This window comes from Hipposideros armiger, unplaced genomic scaffold, assembly GCF_001890085.2.
Source record: "Hipposideros armiger isolate ML-2016 unplaced genomic scaffold, ASM189008v1 scaffold_40, whole genome shotgun sequence".
NCBI lineage: Eukaryota > Metazoa > Chordata > Mammalia > Chiroptera > Hipposideridae > Hipposideros > Hipposideros armiger.
Window position 1 is genome coordinate 1,110,346 of NW_017731390.1, and position 21,670 is coordinate 1,132,015.

A 21,670-nucleotide genomic window follows, 5' to 3' on the forward strand; every position below is an offset into this window, starting at 1 on the left:
ACAGGAAGAAAGATGAAAGGGCGCCCCTACCCACTCTTTAGCCCACACTATATTGAGGACCTAGCCTCACCCCAGCGGCAGCACCTCTGGCCCAAGCTGGGCTGGGGGGCTGGGGAAGCAGAGCGGTGAAGGGGGGAGATGTATGGTGGACTCCCTTCGCTTCTCTACCCTCCTCCTCCCCCTCTCCGTTCCAACTCCCAAATTGGGGGCCGGGCCAGGCAGCTCTGATTGGCTGGGGGACGGGCGACCGGCTCCCCCTCTCGCAGGGGCCGGGTTCCTCCCCGGTCTCCTTCTGGATGGTATAAAAGGGGCCCGGGCCTCTGATCGGAGCAGACGGGAGTTTCTCCTCGGGGTCGGAGCAGGAGGCACGCGGAGTGTGAGGCCACGCATGAGCGGACGCTAACCCCCACCCCAGCCGCAAAGAGTCTACATGTCTAGGGTCTAGACATGTTCAGCTTTGTGGACCTCCGGCTCCTGCTCCTCTTAGCGGCCACCGCCCTCCTGACGCACGGCCAAGAGGAGGGCCAAGAAGAAGACAGTAAGTCCCAAACTTTGGGGAGACCAGGGTTACTTGGTGTCGCACTCTGCGCCAGGTCTTGGGAGTCTGCGACTTAAACTGAGACTCGGGATGCTCCGGAGACTCAGGGATGGAAGGAAGACGAGGAGGGCGCTTCCTCGGCGCCCTGGAAGAGAAGGGAGCGCACCCTGGGTGGGGGTGTAGGGATGAACGCCCCCAGGAGTAGGAAGGGAGGATAGAACGCGGCGTGGTTAGCATAGGGTGGAGTCCTGAGCGCGCATGGTGCAGTACCACTGGGGGAAAAGGGTCTGAGCGCGAGGAGAGGGAAAGGACGTCGAAGATGGGATGGGGGCGCCGAGCTGGGAATTTGGAGCCCAAGATGTAAAAGCAATCAGGAAGGCGGTGGGATGATTCATAAGGAAAGATTGTTTGCCCTCTCTGCAGGCTAGACAGTGTTGCTGGGGCCGCGGGGGTGCTGGGCTGAGGGGGGAGGGGGCGCAGAGAGTGGGCGGGTTGGATCCTGAGAAACTTTGGCGCGGACTGAGCAGGGCGGGGTCCTTGCGCCCTCTGCTGTTCAATACTGAGCACTGCGCACCCCTATCCAGCGCTTCCCCGCGCAGGATCTGGAGCAGGAAAATCGGGGTTATTGTCGAAAGTGGACCCCCACCTCTAGACCTGGAAAATAAATGTGGGGATGGAGTAACCCCTGTCTCTAAAAGAGGTGGCTAGTCCAGGGAAATTGCTTAGTGTTGTCCGCCACCTACTGGCCATCTAGGTAGACGCTCGCGCGGTGAGACTGGTTAACAACTAATTTCATTACTATTTGGGACTTTTTGGTTCTTTGGCCAAGGAGTGACCCAGAGGCACTGGCTGGCTTTGGGAAACGGGGGTTGTCCCTCAGAGAGGGCTTTTGAGATGTCTGGGCACTGGAGATGAGGGCATATACAACTTTGGGGTACATTTCGAGGCTCTGGGCAGGACCCCACGCCAATCAGCCCCACAGCGTCCTACTAGCCCCGCCCACGCCATCCCACCTGCAGGGGAACGGGGCGGAATGGGGGCTGGACCTCTCATCTCTCCTCCCACCCCCTCCTGTCGCCACCCAGACCACTCCCCACAAGCCAGCCCTCTTGATGGGGCCCCTCCTGTTCTCTCTCCTCTCCGCCACCCCCTCCCCCCAACACATACACACACACCCAATGGCTTTTTATTTCACTTGGCCTCAGCACCAATAGGCTGAGGTTGGAGTTGGAAGCAACCCCCGCCTAAAGCTTTGTTTAAATTCCTGAGAACTGGAAAGAGTTATAGCCGCCCTGGCCAGAAGCCTCGGGGTTGTCACTGGCGCTGATGAGGAGCAGATGAACTTTTAAGGATGTGGGGAAAGGAAGGGGGAGGAGGAGGCGGGAAGTGGAAAATCTAAATGTGTCTCTAAGCCAGAGGGGACGGGAGGTAGCGTTTGGGGTCTCTGGAGCCTCGAGGCGGGAGGCTGGGGCGCCGCTGACAGCGCCGCTGTTCCTCTCTTGCCTCAGTCCCACCAGTCACCTGCGTACAGAACGGTCTCAGGTACCATGACCGAGAAGTATGGAAACCCGAGGTCTGCCGGATCTGTGTCTGCGACAATGGCAACGTGCTGTGCGATGACGTGATCTGCGAGGACACCACGAACTGCCCCGGCGCCGTAGCTCCCCCGGGCGAGTGCTGCCCGGTCTGCCCCGACGGCGAGGGTAGGGCTCCGGGCCTGGGGCTGGGGCTGGGGGCGCCGGCCTTTTCCTCGGCCCTTGCCTGCTGCGAGGCCTCGGCCACCGCCCGCTCCAGAACAAACCCTACCTCTAACCAGCATCTGTCTTCTCCCCTTAGTGTCGCCTACGGATCAAGAAACCGCAGGAGTCGAGGTAATCCTCTGCCCTCGACTTTTGCCGTCGCGCCCGTGACTCCCCATGGTCCTTCCTTCTCTAATCCGGCTTCTTTTGTTTCTTCTCTCCCAACCCCAAAGGGACCCAAAGGAGAGACCGGCCCCCGAGGCCCAAGGGTAAGCGTTGGTTGCGCTCTGGGATGCTGGGCGCTGGAGGTGGGCGTGGCTCCTGGCCTGTGCTCACCTCGCCTGCCCTCTCCCGCTGCAGGGACCTTCAGGCCCCCCTGGCCGAGATGGCATCCCCGGACAGCCTGGACTTCCCGGACCCCCCGGACCTCCCGGACCTCCCGGACCCCCTGGCCTCGGAGGAGTAAGTGGAGAGTCGAGACACTCGTGGAAGGCCTTGTCTGCTCCTCCTCTGTTCCCCTTACCTGTTTAGTTTTGGTAGATGGCATCCTTTTTATTTTGAAATAATTTCAAACTTACAGAAAAGGTGCAAGAAGTGCAAAGAACTCTCATATATACCCTTCACAGTTTGTCACATTTGCTTTATCAGTCTCTGTCTATGTATACATATAATTATCGTTATTTTTATTTCTGAACCATTTGTTTGCGAGTAAGTTGCTAATATCATGTCCTTTTGCTCCTAAATACTTGGCTGTGTATTTCCTGAGAACAAGAATGTTCTCTTACATGACCATTGCACAGTGATTACCTTTTTGGAATTTAACATTGATACAATATACAAGTCCATATTTAAATTTCACCAATGATCTGATAACGTCCTTGATAACATTTTTTTCCCCCTGATCCAGGATCCAATCCAGGATCATACACTGCATTTAATTGTCATGTCTCTTTAGTTTCCTTTCATCTGGAACATTGTTCAGACTTTCTTTGTCTTTCATGACACTGACATTTTTTGAAGAGCCCAGTTGTTTTGTAGACTGTCCCTCAGTTTGGGTTTGTCGGATGTGTCTTCATGATTAGACTCCGGTAATGCATTTTGGCAGGCCTATCGGACATGTGATGTTGTTGTCCTGCTTAGTGCATCCCATCTGGAGGCACATGATGTCAGTTTGTCCCATTATTGGTGATGGCTTCAGCCTTACAACTCACTGTCCTACTTTCTCATGTACTCTCTCTTGTTTTGTTTTCTAGAACTTTGCTCCCCAAATGTCTTATGGCTATGACGAGAAATCGACTGGCGTTTCCGTGCCTGGCCCCATGGTGAGCCACCAGGGGGAGCAGAGATGACAGAAGAAGAGGCGATGGGGATCCAAACAAGATGGGCCAGTGATGGCATATGGGGGTGGCAGAGATAACTTAGGAGGTCAAGACGACCTTTGGGACCTCAGAGTCCTACAAAGATTCAAGACAACTGAGTGGTCCCATCAGAAACCAGTGGGAGATAGCAAGACTACACCCATATTGCACTTTCCCACGGAGGTGTCACTGAGACCTCCCTTTCTTTTTCTTCTGTAGGGTCCTTCCGGTCCTCGTGGTCTCCCTGGCCCCCCTGGCTCACCTGTGAGTATTTAGGATGTCATCATACACCACTTTGGGCTTTGGGCTTTTGGAGGGAGGATTGAGATGAGGGCAGGGAATGTGTTCCAAGATCTCTTGGTGAGATAAGGAAAGGTTGGTAGGGACCTGTCCTTCTAACCCCACCCCTCTCTCCTTGTCCTTCAGGGTCCCCAAGGTTTCCAAGGTCCCCCTGGTGAGCCTGGCGAGCCTGGATCCTCAGTGAGTGCCCTCTTGTACTCTGTATACAAATATACACTCCCTCTATAAATGCATGGATTCACATCAAGAGTCTTCCTCACCTCCTTCTTCTAATCCCAGCCTTCCCCTTTTGTTTTCCTTATCCTGGTGATTCTAACGTCCTTTCTTCCTGTCTCCTCTAGGGTCCCATGGGTCCCCGTGGTCCCCCTGGCCCCCCTGGCAAGAACGGAGATGATGTAAGTAGCCCCCGTAAGAAGATACCATCTCACCCCCACCGCCTCCATGTGCTAAATCCCTATAACCTCCACCCCAGTGCTCCATCAGCTTTGGAGGTGATACCCAGACACAGGAGGGCAAGTTCTCCCTGATGCATGAGACTGCCCTTGAACAATGATCTTCATCCCTTGTGGGATGTTTCCCTATCTCCCCAACAGGAGTGACTGTTCCTCCCCTCACCCCGGCCACCTTAAAGCAATTCCTATTCCCATCCCTCAGGGCAAATGACTTCCTTAAGTTTAACTGCTCTGGGCACCTCAGATTTGCTCTCCACATGGTGAGATTAAAATGCTGGTGACAGAAATCAACAAAAATCCACCAAACAAGGGCTTCATGGTAGATTTAAATATGCTCTAAATGCAAAGATAAGATTCTGGGCCCCTAAGCCTGACTTTCAACAATTCCAAGAAGATTCAGAACTTCCACACTTTTTCAGCCCAGTGGCATAGGCATAAAGGCCTTTTCTCTCCCTCTCAGGGTGAAGCTGGAAAGCCTGGTCGTCCTGGTGAGCGTGGGCCTCCTGGACCTCAGGTGAGCAGGATAATATGGCCAGCCCCCAGCTTTGCTGTATGCGGGTTCCATTTGGGAGTTGTGTCCACAATGGTGTCTTCTAATGACCCTGCTTTTCTTTTTTCTTTTCTTTCCTTTTCTTTCCTTTTCTTTTCTTTCCTTTCCTTTCCTTTTCTTTTCCCTCCAGGGTGCTCGGGGATTGCCTGGAACAGCTGGTCTCCCTGGAATGAAGGGACACAGAGTAAGTCCCCTTTGAATCATCTAAGCTCCCAAGGTCCCAGAATCCCACTATTCCAGCCCCTTCCCCAAAGGATCCTGGTGTGCGTCATGGTGGGTGGCAGCTACGGAAGCCCCAAGGGATAGAGAGTAGGCATCCAAAAGAACTTCCCTCATTGGGAAAGAAATCCCAATGAAGGGAGTGGGTGAGATTTGGGCTACTTAGAGGTTTCATCTAGCTCAGAGACAGGGCAATGGCTGTGGTGACCTCCGGAGGCTCCTTCTCGGGTCTGGGTGGTGTCAAGGTGGTCCAGCCCCTCCACAGGGTCTCACCTTGGCCCTCCTTCCTATCTTAGGGTTTCAGTGGTTTGGATGGTGCTAAGGGGGATGCTGGTCCTGCTGGTCCTAAGGTAAGAGGCTGTCTGAATGTCATGGTTCTCCATCTCCCCTGCCCCGTCCCACCTTGAATAAATTCCTAATTCTGTTCTCTGCTCTATAGGGTGAGCCTGGTAGCCCCGGTGAAAATGGAGCTCCTGGTCAGATGGTAAGTGTGTCTAGTTTTAGAAGGAAGAGAGGGGGCAGGGTATAGAGGCAAGATGGGGGCTTGAAGGAAAGGAGTGTGTCTCCCATCTTACCTGGCTTCTCTTGCTTTTGCTGTCAGGGCCCCCGTGGTCTGCCTGGTGAGAGAGGTCGCCCTGGAGCTCCTGGCCCTGCTGTAAGTACTCCTGACCCCTTCGGGGAATCTCTGGGCTCTGAAAGGGGTTCTCCAACAGCTACAAGGACTGGCCAGTGCTCAGTGGATGTAACTGGGGCTTCCCCTCTCTCCTGCAGGGTGCTCGTGGAAATGATGGTGCTACTGGTGCTGCCGGACCCCCTGTAAGTATGACCCTTAGACTTCAGTGCCTAGGAGTGGGCAGGGGGGTCTCAGTGTCTATCAGCTCTTGGGGATGACACCAGGGTGTGCCATGTTGGCCTGAACGCCAAGACCTAGTTTCTGTCCCAGGGTGTGACTTGCAGCAGCCACCTTCTTTCTTGGTAACAACTTTTCCCTTTTATTCACAGGGTCCCACTGGCCCCGCTGGTCCTCCTGGCTTCCCTGGTGCTGTTGGTGCTAAGGTGAGACACCTGCCCTCCTCTGAGCATAGCTCCCACAGGCCAGAGAGACCCAGAGTGCCAAGAGAGAAGCCCATTCCCCAGCACCTTTGTCCTGGGGCCCTTTCTCTGATTTCGGAGTCCTGATGCTTTGTCTCCTGTCCCTGCCCTTCACCCACCCCACCACCCTCATATCCAAAAGTGAAGCTGGGCTCCTCGGGTGGCTCCTGACATGTCCTTTCTCCTGATCCAGGGCGAAGCTGGTCCCCAAGGATCCCGAGGCTCTGAAGGTCCCCAGGGTGTGCGTGGTGAGCCCGGCCCCCCTGGCCCTGCTGGTGCTGCTGGCCCTGCTGTAAGTATTGCCTCCCCCATGCCCCAATGCTCCTCCCCAACACAGAGTCCTTGCCTGTCACTCACCAGCCTCTTTTTGTGCCACAGGGAAACCCTGGTGCTGATGGACAGCCTGGTGCTAAAGGTGCCAATGTAAGTGTCCTGCAGCCTTCAGAGCTGGCCCTGGTGCCTACCTCCTACCTGCCCTATGCTCTCAACTCCTGGGCTCAACCTGTTCTACCTCCTACAGGGCGCTCCTGGTATTGCTGGTGCTCCCGGCTTCCCTGGTGCCCGAGGCCCCTCTGGACCCCAGGGCCCTAGCGGCGCCCCTGGTCCCAAGGGTAACAGCGTAAGTACCACTCTTACTTCTGCCCCACTCTGCACTGGCTCCAGTGTGGTCTTTTTTCTGGGGAGCATGAAGACCAAGGCCAACTGAGCACCCTCAACTCTCGGCTCACACTCTTCTCCCCTCACGCAGGGTGAACCTGGTGCTCCCGGCAACAAAGGAGACGCTGGTGCCAAAGGAGAGCCTGTAAGTCCCCCCTGCAGCTCAGCCCATCTGCCTGGGAGCCCCTTGAGGGAGATCCAGGGAGGAACAGAAACTCCTGGTGTTGGAGGCCCAGCCTCAAGCCAGCTCTAAAACTGGCACCAGGACAGCCCCTCACTACAGGCTGTCCCCTCCTCTCTGCCCTCTCCAGGGCCCCACTGGTATTCAAGGACCCCCTGGCCCTGCTGGAGAAGAAGGAAAGCGAGGAGCCCGAGGTGAACCCGGACCTGCTGGCCTACCCGGACCCCCTGGCGAGCGTGTGAGTGTCCCCTTCTTTGCCCTCAGTGCCCGCCCCGTGCCTCATGTCTGAGCTCACTGACCTCCTCTCTTCCTGCAGGGTGGACCTGGTAGCCGTGGTTTCCCTGGCGCAGATGGTGTTGCTGGTCCCAAGGTAACTTCTCTTTGTGGCTTTAGGTTGGCCCTGCTGCTCCCTGCCCATCACCTTCCCTTTCCAAATGTAGTCAGTCCTCGCCCGCCCCACTGCCCAGCGCTCCATGCGGTGGCTGCAGACCTCTCTCTTCACACACAGCCTCACCTTGACCTTCCCACCCCCAACAATGCCCCTCGAAGCTCCCAAGTTTCCTGGGAGGAAGAAGATGCTGGCCCCTTGTAAAGTGGCCCAGACTTGAGGTCCTAATTGTTCCTGTGACTTCCCTCTGCCAACCAGGGTCCCGCTGGTGAACGTGGTTCCCCTGGCCCTGCTGGCCCCAAAGGTTCTCCTGGTGAAGCTGGTCGCCCCGGTGAAGCTGGCCTGCCTGGTGCCAAGGTGAGACCCCAGCCCTCTGCCCAGCTTGGTCCAGGACCCTGCCTGCCTGTCTTGTGTCGGGTCTGGGATGAGGTGCTCTGGAGCAGAACCACAGGTCTGCCTTCTGGAGTGTCCCCTACCCCAGCCTCCACTCTTCTCCCTCCCCTTCCTCTGTCACCTTTCTCCTCCACCCCACCCACACCTCTCTGCTTCCCCTTAGGGTCTGACTGGAAGCCCTGGCAGCCCTGGTCCTGACGGCAAAACTGGCCCCACTGTAAGTATCACTGCCCATGGGCCCCCTCCCACTCTTCTGACTGCCCATCCTCTGTTTTCACGTCTGCTTTTGTGCCTTCCATCCTCAGGGTCCCGCTGGTCAAGATGGTCGCCCCGGACCTCCAGGCCCCCCTGGTGCCCGTGGTCAGGCTGGTGTGATGGGATTCCCTGGACCTAAAGGTGCTGCTGTGAGTATTCAGTGAGGAGCATTGCAGAGCCAGGGACAGACACACTGGAAGGCAAGAGTCCTGGGTTCTGGGCCCAGCTCTGCCGCTGACTTGTGTGGCCTTAGGCCACTCACCGCCCATTTCTGGACCTCAGCCTCCCTATTTATAAAATGAGAGACTTCTCTTGGCACCACTTCCACTGCTCTATCCCTGGAAATAAGTATTGTTGGTGCCTCCCTAACCCCCCCCCACTTGCAAACACACAGACAGGGATAGGATGGGCCTTTTATATGATAGCCACCCCAAAATCTTAGGGGTTCTTTGAGGTTTGAAAGGAGATATCAGAGGAGGTGAACATCCTTTGCAGCTCAGGTCACCACAAGCACGTGACAGGGAGAAGGAAGGGGAGAGGGGACCACAGTAAAAGCCACCAGAGGCATTTCCACAGGGCCCAAGCGGGGAGCTAAGAAAATCCCTTCAAAAATTCCACTCGCAGGAAACAGGAGGGACCCAGGAGGCTCTGGTTTCCCACTTCAGTCTCCTTAACCCTGACTCTTTTCCCCCAGGGAGAGCCTGGCAAAGCTGGAGAAAGAGGTGTTCCAGGACCCCCCGGTGCTGTGGTAAGTATCTTACTAGCCTGCCACCCTGCAGGAGGGGTGCAAGGAGCTGCAGCCCCAGGCCCTGCCCACCCGCCCTGTCTCCCTCCAGCTGCCTCCCCATCCTGAGTTCTGTGCTCTCTTCCCCACAGGGTGCTCCTGGCAAAGACGGAGAAGCTGGAGCTCAGGGACCTCCCGGCCCTTCTGTAAGTATCCCTGACAGGGAGGCCTGAGGAGGGGGCACAGTGGAGCAGGAGAGGGGAGACACCCCCTGCCCTTCCTCTCCTGAGCCTTCCGTGACCGCCACGTTCTCTCCTGACAGGGCCCTGCTGGTGAGAGAGGTGAACAGGGCCCTGCTGGCTCTCCCGGATTCCAGGTGAGGCATCAAGCTCTCAGGGGGCTGGGGGAAGGGTGTGGGCTCCCCTTTGTTCTCTTCTGGATTCTAATACCTTCCTCTTCCCTCCCCCGTTTCCCACCTCCAGGGTCTCCCTGGCCCAGCTGGTCCTCCTGGTGAAGCAGGCAAACCCGGTGAACAGGTAAGAGATAGCGGCCAGAGAGACAGGAATGCAGGGAGTACAAAAGGAAAGGCCAGCCCTCCTAGCTAATCAGACGCCTGGCATCTAGAGGGATCATGGTTAAACACAACACCAGGAAGGACTTTCCACCATGAAGGGAGCTACACAGAGGGAAGCAGAGAGCTGCACCTGTGCATGATGTGATCTGGAAACAGCGCATGGCTGCTAGTCTGATGCCTTCTTTTTAGAGATGCTGGATTACTCTGACTCCCTCAACCTAAAGTTGTGCGTGTGTGTGTGTGTGTGTGTGTGTGTGTGTGTGTGTGTGTGTTGAGGGGGGCGGTCATGGACACATCTCAAGGACGAGTGGAGAGTAGAAGGATGATCCTAGTTCAGTGCTGCAAAGGCACTGGGCTCTAATCACAGACACACACACCCCCAGGCCAGCCCCTAGCAGAAGGGCAGGGGTGCTTTCTAGTGCAGAGGGCCCAGGTGGCCTTTGCTCACTGTCTGTCCCTCTCTCCCTCTCAAGGGTGTTCCTGGAGACCTTGGTGCCCCCGGCCCCTCTGGAGCAAGAGTAAGTAGAGCCTCTGCTGCTCCCATCTAGATGTCCCATGCTTGGCCCTGTCCCTGGAGCCGCCATCATGTGCCCTGTCCTTTCTTCCTTCCTAGGGCGAGAGAGGTTTCCCTGGTGAACGTGGTGTGCAAGGTCCCCCCGGTCCTGCAGGTCCCCGTGGTTCCAATGGTGCCCCTGGCAATGATGGTGCTAAGGTGAGGACAGCACTGGGACCAGGTTTTGCTTCTCCTGTGGCAGGGGACACCTGTCTGTGACCAAAGCCACCTAGATGTCGGGGAGGGGTGGGAGGACCAGGCTGGAGTGAGGTCCAGGTGCAGCCTGAAGTTCTAGGCTGTGAGTCTTTCCTCTTAGCTGGTGCTTGTCTTTGGCCTCAGAACCAAGCCTGGGAGGTATTAAGAGGGGGCTCAGGGCTGTGACCCACTCCTGGTACCCCAGGTCTCACTCCAGTCCTCTTGGTTGTCACATAGGGTGATACTGGTGCCCCTGGAGCTCCCGGTAGCCAGGGTGCCCCTGGCCTTCAAGGAATGCCTGGTGAACGGGGTGCAGCTGGTCTTCCAGGCCCTAAGGGTGACAGAGTAAGTTCAACCATCCTCCCCGGAGCCCTGTGGGAGTCCCATTCTCTGTCTACTTTGGATCCCTCAGCCTCTCTTTCCCCTCCCTGCGATCTTTCTCTTTTTCTTAATCCTCTCTTCTTCCTCTCTGGCCTTTTTGCTGATGATTCCTGTACCTGTGGTCCAGGCCCTTCTCTCCCCATGAGTTGCCATGGCAACAAGAGGTGGGGCTTCCTCCTGGATGGGGAATCCCTTATTCATCCCTCTACACAAGGCAGGGTCTCTTAACTTATGTTCCAGGGAATTCTTGGGCAGGCAGGCACCTTTGCCCCTAAAATGTCTTGAGTCCTTGGCATGAGTGGGGGCAGGGCAGAGCTGTGGAGGGGTCCCAGACACCAGCAAGACACCTCTTTGCTCCATACTGGAGGTCTCAGGCTTTCCCATGTCTTTAGGGTGATGCTGGTCCCAAAGGTGTTGATGGTGCTCCTGGCAAAGATGGCGTCCGAGGTCTGACTGGTCCCATCGGTCCTCCTGGCCCCTCTGGTGCCCCTGGTGACAAGGTGAGGTGGCCGCCTCCCCACCTTCTTCCCTAACACAGCTTTCCCAGCAAACCTGGGCATAACTCTGCAGGGAAGGCAGGTCCTGCAATTCTGAGTGGCAACCTGAAGGTGGGGGACCTGGAGGGAGAGGAGGCTCTCCTGGGGTCATCTGCTGGGAATATTCAGGGTGAGCCTTAACCCTGAACCTCTTGTTCCTCCTTCTCAGGGTGAAACTGGTCCTAGTGGCCCTGCTGGTCCCACTGGAGCTCGTGGCGCCCCCGTAAGTACACAAGACGCTGTTAAGGCTCCATCCTTGGCCCTTCTCTCCCTCCATACTGCGCCCCCGCTTTCTGTCCCTCCTTCACCTTCGTTCCCCCGTCCCCAGCCCTGGGGAATGCTCCTCAGGACTTCCTTCTCCTCGACTGTCCCTCCAGCCTACCCCACCCATCTCTCCCATGTCAGAGCATCTCTCCAGTTTGCCTCCTTCTCTTCTAGGGAGACCGTGGTGAGCCTGGTCCCCCTGGCCCTGCTGGCTTCGCTGGCCCCCCTGTGAGTACCAAGACCCCTTTCAATGTTCATCACCAAATGGGACCCAGGACCTTTGGTGACTAGATGAGGACAGAGGTGTCAGCCTGACTTAGGGAAGGGGGTGGGGAGGGGATTGTCTCCCATTCAAACATCTTTCTGCCTGGAGTTACTGTCCTAGTTCAGCCCTGAGAAACCACTATGCTGGCATATCCCTCTCCTCGGCTCACCACTCTCCCTCCCTCCTCCCCCAGGGTGCTGATGGCCAACCTGGTGCTAAAGGTGAACCCGGTGATGCTGGTGCTAAAGGCGATGCTGGTCCCGCTGGCCCTGCTGGCCCTGCTGGACCCCCTGGCCCCATTGTAAGTATCTCACTTTCTGGGCCCTGAGCTGCCAACAGGCCTTGACCCAGGACTGGCTCGGCCTTGATGCCTCTGTGCTCTCCTACAGGGTAACGTTGGTGCTCCTGGACCCAAAGGTGCTCGTGGCAGTGCTGGTCCCCCTGTGAGTATCTCACTCTGTGTCTCTGCTGAGACTCTCCCTAGCCCACGTGCAGAGGTAGGGGCGGCTGGGCCAGGTAAAGGGGCTATTCTTCTCCTGACAACTTATTTTTCCTCTTCTGCCAGGGTGCTACTGGTTTCCCTGGTGCTGCTGGCCGAGTTGGTCCCCCCGGCCCCTCTGTGAGTATCTACGGTGGAGATGGCACTGCTGTAGGGGAGTGGGTGGGGACACAGGCTGTCAGGAGCGTGTGGGCCCGACTGAGGCCCAGTGGTGCCCCAGAATACATTGGAATCTGATAGCCCCTTTTCTACCTGTCCAGGGAAATGCTGGCCCTCCTGGCCCTCCTGGTCCTGTTGGAAAAGAAGGCGGCAAAGGCCCCCGTGGTGAGACTGGCCCCGCTGGACGTCCTGGTGAAGTCGGTCCCCCTGGTCCCCCTGGCCCCGCTGGCGAGAAAGGATCCCCTGGTTCTGATGGACCTGCTGTAAGTGCCAGTTCTCGAGGGGTCCGGGGTGGGCGGGCAGTCCCTGGCCTTTGCAAGGCATCTCACTGCCATCTGCCTCCCACAGGGCGCTCCCGGCACTCCCGGACCTCAGGGCATTGCTGGACAACGTGGTGTGGTCGGCCTGCCTGGTCAACGAGGAGAAAGAGGCTTCCCTGGTCTTCCTGGTCCCTCTGTGAGTGCCCCCTCACCTTGGGGGAACTGCTAAGAAGAACTGTCTCAGGACTTGGAGGGCACAGGATAGGGGTGGGGGAGCCCATGAGGACTGACGTGGCACATGACCTGGCAGGCTCTCGGGCCCTCCCTCCCCCACCCCATTCCTGGCCTGACTCTTTCTTCTCCCTCAGGGTGAACCTGGCAAACAAGGTCCTTCTGGAACAAGTGGTGAACGCGGCCCCCCTGGTCCCATGGGCCCCCCTGGATTGGCTGGCCCCCCTGGCGAGTCTGGACGTGAGGTAAGCAGTTGCCAGCCCCATGCCAGAGTCCTCAGCATGGTCATTTTGGCCTTTGCCTACGCCTCCCTCCCCTTGGTTGATGCTTACTTCTCTGCCTCTCTCTGCAGGGAGCTCCTGGTGCTGAAGGCTCCCCTGGACGAGATGGTTCTCCTGGCCCCAAGGTAAGACGGCTGCACCCCAGGGCCCTGCCTGCTGGTCCCCTGCCCTGGCCTGACCCCTTTAACTGGGGTTGACTGCATTTCCCTCCTCTACCCTCCCAGGGTGACCGTGGTGAGACTGGCCCTGCTGGACCCCCTGGTGCTCCTGGTGCTCCTGGTGCTCCTGGCCCAGTTGGCCCTGCTGGCAAGAGTGGTGACCGTGGTGAGACTGTAAGTAGCTGGGCTCCAGCTTGCTGCTTCTAGTCAGGCCAGGGATATCTAGGGTCCTACAGATGGTCTTCACCTAGGTGAGGGGAGGTCTTACAAGGTGTCTGGGCCCTTGGCCTCCCTGAAAATACTGAGCCATAACTCAGCCTTGAGGCCCCTCTCCCAACAGTACCCCATCTCCCCTGAGGAATGGGGTTGTCCCCAGGTACTTGCCCCAGCTCACATGAAGCCTGAATTTGCACGAAGTTTCATCTGGGTCTTAGGAGAAATGGACATAGTGGGAAAGGATGTGAGGAAAGAGGGATCTGGCTGAGGGGTGGTCTTATGCTGCAGCTGAGGCTGTGCCAGCCCTCAGCTAAGGCCTCCCTGGCCAGGATCTAACACTTTCTTTGCCCTCCCCCAGGGTCCTTCTGGTCCCGCTGGTCCCATCGGCCCTGCTGGTGCCCGTGGCCCCACAGTAAGTGCCCTGCTCTGGCCCTCATGTCCTCAGAACCCTTATCCAGATGTGGACTGTACCCTACTCAGTGCTAACGGACCTTCCAGCTGACAACCTGTCCCCTCCTCTTTTCTAGGGACCCCAAGGCCCCCGTGGTGACAAGGGTGAGGCAGGCGAACAGGGAGACAGAGGCATCAAGGGTCACCGTGGTTTCTCCGGTCTCCAGGGTCCCCCTGGCCCTCCTGTGAGTATGCTCAGCCCTTTCCCAGCTGCCATTGAACCTTCTGTTATGTCTTCCCATGCCCTGCTGTATGATGGTGGGGGGACACTTTGCCTCAGTTTCCCCCCCTGGATAGCCATCCTCACTCTTCCCTGGTGGGGACTGGGATCTGAGGGTTCACGGGCATTTCCAAGGAGCTTCTGAGAGGATGAAGGGTGCACAAAGGATTGTGGGAGGGGTCTCAGCCCATGGACACCCTAGGACTAGATTTCCAGAAAAACAAAGGGGAGGTCAGGCCGCTGGCCAAGTTTGACCCACACTGGGCCTGAATTGCCTTTGCATCTGTCCTTCAGGGCTCTCCTGGTGAACAAGGTCCCTCTGGAGCCTCTGGTCCTGCTGGTCCCCGCGTAAGTCACCCCTTCTGTCTATCTCCCCTCCGTGGGTCCCAAGCCCAGGTTCACTTCAGAGCCTTTTGCCTGGGACACAGGCGTCCCTTACCTCTCTGGAGAAGAGTTTAGGGGCAGGAGGAAAGGAAGAAGAGTCCTGGACAATCTTACCCAGCCTTTGACCTCCCCCTCCCCGATTATTCCTCCCAAAAAAAATGTTTCCTGGTCTGGCTATGGGAATGAGCACTCCTGAGGCCATGGAGGGGAGGGTGGCGGGCTTCTCCAGAACCAGAGTTGGGGTGGTCCTGTGCTTCCTAGCAGGCTCTCTCCAACCATCTTCCCTCCTGCAGGGTCCCCCTGGCTCTGCTGGTTCTCCTGGCAAAGATGGACTCAACGGTCTCCCAGGCCCCATCGGTCCCCCTGGTCCTCGTGGTCGCACTGGTGATGCTGGTCCTGTTGTACGTAGCTTCCCATCTTGTCTGCCCATGACTTTCCAGCCCTGAGAATGCTCGGACCTTGGTAATCCCCACTCTCTTCCCTCTCCTTGTAGGGTCCCCCTGGCCCCCCCGGACCTCCTGGTCCCCCTGGTCCTCCCAGCGGCGGTTTCGACTTCAGCTTCCTGCCCCAGCCACCTCAAGAGAAGGCTCATGATGGCGGCCGCTACTACCGGGCCGATGATGCCAATGTGGTCCGTGACCGTGACCTCGAGGTAGACACCACCCTCAAGAGCCTGAGCCAGCAGATTGAGAACATCCGGAGCCCTGAAGGCAGCCGCAAGAACCCCGCCCGCACCTGCCGTGACCTCAAGATGTGCCACTCTGACTGGAAGAGTGGTAAGGGCCTGCCCCCATGTGCCTGTCCTCCTTCTTCTATGATGACAGGGCTGAGCCCCAAGGGGCTCCGATGCCCATGTGTGCCCCACCTCCCAGACCTCCCCCGACTCCATCTTATCCTGTCCCATCGCAGGAGAATACTGGATTGACCCCAACCAAGGCTGCAACCTGGATGCCATCAAGGTCTTCTGCAACATGGAGACAGGTGAGACCTGCGTGTACCCCACTCAGCCCAGCGTGGCCCAGAAGAACTGGTACATCAGCAAGAACCCCAAGGACAAGAAGCACATCTGGTACGGCGAGAGCATGACCGGTGGATTCCAGGTGCGTGAGCTGGACCCGGGAGCCACTCTCATGAGATGGGCTGTCTGAGGGCTTAGAGCGGGCATGAGGGAAGGTCCTGGGTGCTCTAGACATCTGATGGATGCGACAGACAGAGCCAAGCTGGGACGCACAGGGTCCTGGGTCCTTGATACTGGCTCAGATATAGGGTGCCCATGGGCAAGTGAGGCCACCTCTGGATGTGGGGGTTCACTGGGATGCTCTCAGAGGGCTCCAGGGAGGGAGGCCAGGACTAGTGGCTCCAGCACGGTCACTCATTCTTTTCTCTCTGTCCCTTGCAGTTCGAGTACGGCGGCCAGGGCTCCGACCCTGCCGATGTGGCCATCCAGCTGACCTTCCTGCGCCTGATGTCCACCGAGGCCGCCCAGAACATCACCTACCACTGCAAGAACAGCGTGGCCTACATGGACCAGCAGACCGGCAACCTCAAGAAGTCCCTGCTCCTCCAGGGCTCCAACGAGATCGAGCTCCGGGCCGAGGGCAACAGCCGCTTCACCTACACTGTTACCTACGATGGCTGCACGGTGAGTCCCCCGGCAGGGCCCCTCTCTGGGCTTTGGTTTTCCAGGCAGGCCATAGTCCTCCTCACCTCACCACTCCTACTTGGTGACACCCCTCTCCTATTGTGTCCTCTTCACCCCAGAGTCACACCGGAGCCTGGGGCAAGACAGTGATCGAATACAAAACCACCAAGACCTCCCGCCTGCCCATCATCGATGTGGCCCCCTTGGACATTGGCGCCCCAGACCAGGAATTCGGCATCGACATTGGCCCTGTCTGCTTCCTGTAAACTTTCTCCACCCCAACCTGGCTCCCTCCCACCCAACCCACTTGCCCCTGACCCTGGAAACAGACAAACAACCCAAACTGAACCCCCAAAATGCCAAAAAATGGGAGACAATTTCACATGGACTTTGGAAATTTTTTTTTCCTTTGCATTCATCTCTCAAACTTAGTTTTTATCTTTGACCAACTGAACATGACCAAAAACCAAAATCGCATTCAACCTTACCAAAAACAAAAAAAAGAATAAATAAATAACTTTTTAAAAAAGGAAGCTTGGTCCACTTGCTTGAAGACCCATGTGGGGGTAAGTCCTTTTCTGCCCGTTGGGCTTATAATACCCCAACACTGCCCTTTCTGCTCCTTTCTCCATGCCTTCTGGGGGCTTCCCCTCCACTGCTCCCCAAATCTAAGTCTCCCCAAAAGACACAGGAAACCATGCATTGTCTGCCCAGCAATCAAAGGCGATGCTAAAACACCCAAGTGGCCCCCACACTCCCAGCCTACTCCCCTCACCCAGCACCCTCAAACCCTGGGGGAGCCTGGAGTTCTCAGATTGCCAAAGAAGACTTACCACCTGATGTCCTCTGGCCCCCCCCCACCCCCGCAACATACCCCCTTCGTTTTTTTGAGGGGGGCATGCCAGGGGACCACTGGCCCCTCTCTGCCGGGTTTGGAGGAAAGTCAGGAGGGGCCGTGACAGAGTGGAAACATGTCAATTCCCGCGCAACAGGGCGGGCTGGGAGAGACTGCTCTGTTCCTTGTGTAATTGTGTTGCTGAAAGACTACCTCTATATGTGTCACCGGTGCAACTGCATGGGGGCGGGATGCGGGCAGGGTGGAAGGGGTTCCCCATTTTATATCAAAGGTGCTACATCTCTGTGATGGGGTGGGGATGGGGTGGCGTGGGGATCACTGGTGCTATAGAAGTTGAGACGCCCCCCGCCCCCCCGCCCCCCCAGGCCAGCAAATGTTCCTTTTTGTTCAAAGTCTTTTTTAATTCTTTGGTGTTTTTTTTTTCTTGTGGATGGGGACTCATGTGAATTTTCTAAAGGTGCTATTTAACCTGGGGGAGAGAGTGCTGGGGCTCCAGACAGCGCCCCTCTCTCTCCACCCTCTTGGCTGCCTCTGGCCAGCTCAGGCCTCTCTCTCTCCAGATCTCTCTTCTCTGAAACCCCCTCCTCAGCTGCCTCCCATCCTCACGCCTTTCTCTTAGTCTGTCCTGCGTCCTCTCTCCTGGGTTTCAGAGCACAAACTTCCCAAAGCACAAAGCAGTTTTTCCCCCTGGGGTGGGAGGAAGCAAGAGACTCTGTACCTATTTTGTATGTGTATAATAATTTGAGATGTTTTTAATTATTTTGATTGCTGAAATAAAGCATGTGGAAATGACCCAAACATATCTGCAGTGGCCTCCTAATTTCCTTCCTTGGAATACGGGTGGAGGGTAGCGGGGGAGGGGAAAACTGGGGATGGAGCTGGGGTTTGGGGGGGTGGGCTCTTCTTTTCTTTTCTTGCCCCTTCAGTCCTCCTCCTTCCCATCTAGCACCCTCCATGGTCGCACCCCCGTCCTCTTGCCTTTCTCATGCTTTAACCCATCGTCTCCTCTCTCATGTACTCTTCCTTGCATGTCTCCCAAACCTGTTTCTTCCTTACAGTACATACAGGCAACCACATGTGCAGCAACACGCACGTGCGCGCACACACACCTCTCCCTTCAGATCCTGGCTGCCCAAACCTCATGCCCCTTCTCCTATCAGTGCCATCACCTCTCGATGTCCTCTCCACTGCTGTGGGCACCCTGCAGGGTTGGGGGACATGGGAAGGCACTGCCCATGGGGCACTGGGAGGCCCATGCCCTGGTGAGGGGGGTAGGACTGACTAAGGAGGGTACCTGGGCGCCCTCAGCAAGGCCTCACCCTGAGCAAACATGAAGAGTCACCTGGCTTCCTCCCTGCTGGCCCTCTTGGAGCTCCTCCAAAGGAGCAACACAGCACAAGAAGGGGCCCCCGAGCGTGCCCTGAGGGCCTTTGAGGAGAGCTGGAGGATGAAATACTTCCTGCTGGCTCTGCTGGGCTCCCAGGGGAACAAGGGAGGGAGTCTGCCCAGCCCTCAGGAGAATCTCCTCAGGGCCCTTGGGGAGCTAAAGTCAAGGCCCTTACAGGATGCTATCAGGAAGGTGACAGGTCCCAACCCTGCTGAGCATATACTGGTCTCTCTTGGCCTTCCAAGGCACCAAAAACATGAGACCCCTTGAGCGTGGGGTGGTCTGGGGAGGTCATTTTGCCCAGACCCTGTCCCCTGCCTATTCTTTATTCTCTTAAAAACCCTTGCTTCTTCCTCCTGTTTTCCTCTCCCCTCCTTTCCCCCTCCTCCTCTGCCAGCCCCCTCCCTGCTTGCCTGAGACCCTGAGGCCCCCAGGGGGAAGGTGACACTCTGCTCCCCAATCTCAAGAAAGGGGGACAGCAGTGTGCAGTCAGCAGGGACATAGAGGATCCAGGGAGTCAGAAGTCTGGAGCAGACCAGGTGCCCAGAGACCCAGAGACAGGGAGAGGTTGACAGCTGTCCCTGCCTCCCACCCAAGGTATTAGGGCCTAAACCTCAAAGGCAGGAAAGGCCCATGTACCTCCCCCGGGTCTACAGAGAGATGAAGAAGTCTGCAGAGGCCAGACTGTATGAGTATCTGTAATACTCATAGTCTGGCTGTCATTAAATAGTCATGGCTATTCATTATGGCCTTTAATAATTCATCATTAGCACTTCTGCCACAATCAGGAAAGTGTAGAAAGGGAATTAGTCTACAGAGGGTAAGAAATTGTGACATGTTAAAGGGAGGCTTATTCATATGCAAATTACGTGGTGATCAGTTGGCCAATCCATTGATTGATTGGTGATCCTGCCTGACACCTGCGTGATAACCCACATTTCCCTGGCCCTCTGGCCCTCTGGGGCCCTTGACTGTCTCACTTGCTCCCCCCGCACCACCACCTGCCCCCATGAAGGACCCAGAAGTATCCTGGCATCCAAGGCTCTACCTGGCCATTACCCACCTGTCCAATCTCCCCGTCCCCGCTCCTGCTCACACCTGCACACCAGCCAAAAAGGGTGACTGCAATTCCCCAATATGCACCACACTTCCCCCCTCCAGGCCTTTCTTTTTGCCTCTTCCTCTGCCAGAAGTGACATCCTTTATCTCTGCTTCCTCAACCCCACCTTCCAGGCCCCGCTCAAAGTGCTCACGTCCCCTCCTTCTCCTGCCCAACCCAGGCCAAGTTTGTCCCCTCTGACTTTCCAAAGCCCTTCATGTCTACAAAATTCTTGCCTTAATACTAGACATTGTTTCATTGCACGCTGTCATGCATTCACCCTGTTATCTTCTCCAGGCTGAGCTGACTAAGGCCAGAGGCCAGGGGCTGCAAAGCAGGGCTCGGCACAAGGTGCCGTGCATAGATATTGGAAACCCGGAGAGATAGAAAAACATGCCTCCTCGGTGAGAAGGTGGAGCTGTGTGTGCCTTCGTGAACAGGAGTGAGCAAGTGTGACAGGAAGAGCGCGTGCAAACCAGGGCACATGCGGGAGCAAACAGCCGTGCAAGGCTCCAGGCCAGTGCTTTCCGCAGCGATAGAATTGTACTCCATCTGTGCCGTCCGTATGGCAGCCACTAGCCACATGTGACTACGGAGTACTTGACATGTGGATAGTGCGACCGAGGAACTCAATTTAACATTTTATTTACCTGTAATTAACTTTAATAGCTACCTGTGGCTGGTGGCTACCATACTGAGCACCGCAGTTTTAGGCAAAGGAGTGAATATGCTTCTCACGACATATGTACAAATCTACCTGTGGGTGCATGAGTGTGTGTGTGTGCGCGCGCGCAAGTGCGCGCGCGCACGCGCTCATGCACGTACAAGGGCACATGAGGTGACACCGCACGTCAGGGCTGTGGTGGTGGCAGTGCCCTGCTGTGCAGCTCCGTGGCATATCACGTGGTGTGAAGCCAGAATGGGGCTCCAGTGTGTGTGCAGGACTGCAGGACGGGAGAGGAGGGGGACAAAGGGGCCATTGTACCACATTCCTAACTCAAGCCCTCCTTTCTGCTGACATCACAACTGCCCTAAATACAGCTGCCTAGACCCACTCCCCCAGACCCTGCTGCCCCCTGCGTGGTGGCACAGCGCCGGCCATTCCCAATGCTTCTCTGAGGGACCCAGCTTTGCTTCTCTCTGAGGAGATGGGCCACTCTCCTATCGATGATTTTTCAGTCAGATCAAGATGGAAAACTCTAAAGAGGAAGGAGGCTTCGTTTGGATTTTTAACTTTTGCTGCTCTCTCAGAATCCTGGGTCCCTTTTATGGGGTGAGCCCATCTCCTGGCAGGATTTTCTAAGACCAAAATACGATGGATTTTCCTTTTTTTTTTTCTCCCCAGCTCCTTAACCCTCAGCTTCCCAGATGCCTCCAAGACTTACCTGGACGGAGCTGGGTGAGGTTAAGGAGAGGACTTCCTAGCTGGAGTGTAAGAGCCTCAGGTGAGGGGCGTGCAGAGTGTGTGGAACAGGAGAGTATGGGGCTGCTCTCAAAGCCAGGACCCCCAGGAGGAGGCTGCACGGTGGCCGTGAGTGTGGGAGGCTATGTGATTGGGTGAGGTGGTTCCAGCCCAGCCCTCCCTGTGCGGATGAGAATGTCACTCTCTGGGTGTCCATCTACCCGTGAGCAAATGTGTCTGTGTTCGCAGGGACCCTAAACATGTGAGGGTGTGTGGGGGATGGGGGGGTCTGTATATGTGGGGACAGCTTCCACACACACATGGCAGCAGAAAAGACGCTGTGTGAACTGCGAATGTATGGGTCTAGCATTTGGGACGTGTGTGCATAGGCATGACAGAGAACAGAGGGTCTGTCTGTGTGGTGAGGATGCATGGGGGTGGGTAGAACAGGAAGGAGGGTAGGAAGTGTTAGGACAGGCTGGGTGGCGAGGGGACCACTGTCCTAAAGTCCTAGGGCCAGTGGAGTCCTAGTGCTGGTGAGCGACTGTGTCTCTGTGTCCCCTTCCTGGTGTATGCTCCGGAGGGTACAAAGCAGAGCTGAGAGATGTCCACGAACCAAGAGGCAAGACCCTGGAAGAAGCCTGGCCCTTGTCTAGGAGGGTAATCAAACCCTTTCACACAAGGAGGTTTCAATGCTTTGGAGAGGACACACATGGCAAGGCCCAGGGAGGGAGGCGAGTTTGGTCCACGCAGGTGCTGAAGAAAGTGGGGTTTTCTCTGCATAAGATAGTGGGAGGAAGAGAAAGATGAGG

At 56.7% G+C, this 21,670-nt stretch overlaps 1 protein-coding gene across 1 annotated transcript; it reads left to right on the plus strand.

Annotated features, from left to right (window-relative positions):
• Positions 1-320: 320 nt before the first annotated feature.
• COL1A1 (collagen type I alpha 1 chain) lies at positions 321-16,647 on the plus strand. Its single transcript, XM_019638441.1, has 51 exons — positions 321-538; positions 2,047-2,241; positions 2,375-2,409; positions 2,511-2,546; positions 2,638-2,739; positions 3,531-3,599; positions 3,855-3,899; positions 4,062-4,115; positions 4,277-4,330; positions 4,848-4,901; positions 5,068-5,121; positions 5,453-5,506; positions 5,596-5,640; positions 5,758-5,811; positions 5,928-5,972; positions 6,159-6,212; positions 6,442-6,540; positions 6,627-6,671; positions 6,769-6,867; positions 6,997-7,050; positions 7,217-7,324; positions 7,403-7,456; positions 7,733-7,831; positions 8,031-8,084; positions 8,173-8,271; positions 8,817-8,870; positions 8,999-9,052; positions 9,169-9,222; positions 9,329-9,382; positions 9,894-9,938; positions 10,034-10,132; positions 10,406-10,513; positions 10,942-11,049; positions 11,255-11,308; positions 11,524-11,577; positions 11,808-11,915; positions 12,004-12,057; positions 12,180-12,233; positions 12,374-12,535; positions 12,621-12,728; positions 12,901-13,008; positions 13,116-13,169; positions 13,269-13,376; positions 13,777-13,830; positions 13,946-14,053; positions 14,383-14,436; positions 14,766-14,873; positions 14,966-15,248; positions 15,382-15,572; positions 15,872-16,114; positions 16,234-16,647. Exons 1-51 carry the CDS (start codon positions 448-450, stop codon positions 16,378-16,380), a joined length of 4,380 nt encoding a protein of 1,459 aa, XP_019493986.1. The 5' UTR covers positions 321-447; the 3' UTR covers positions 16,381-16,647.
• Positions 16,648-21,670: the final 5,023 nt, after the last annotated feature.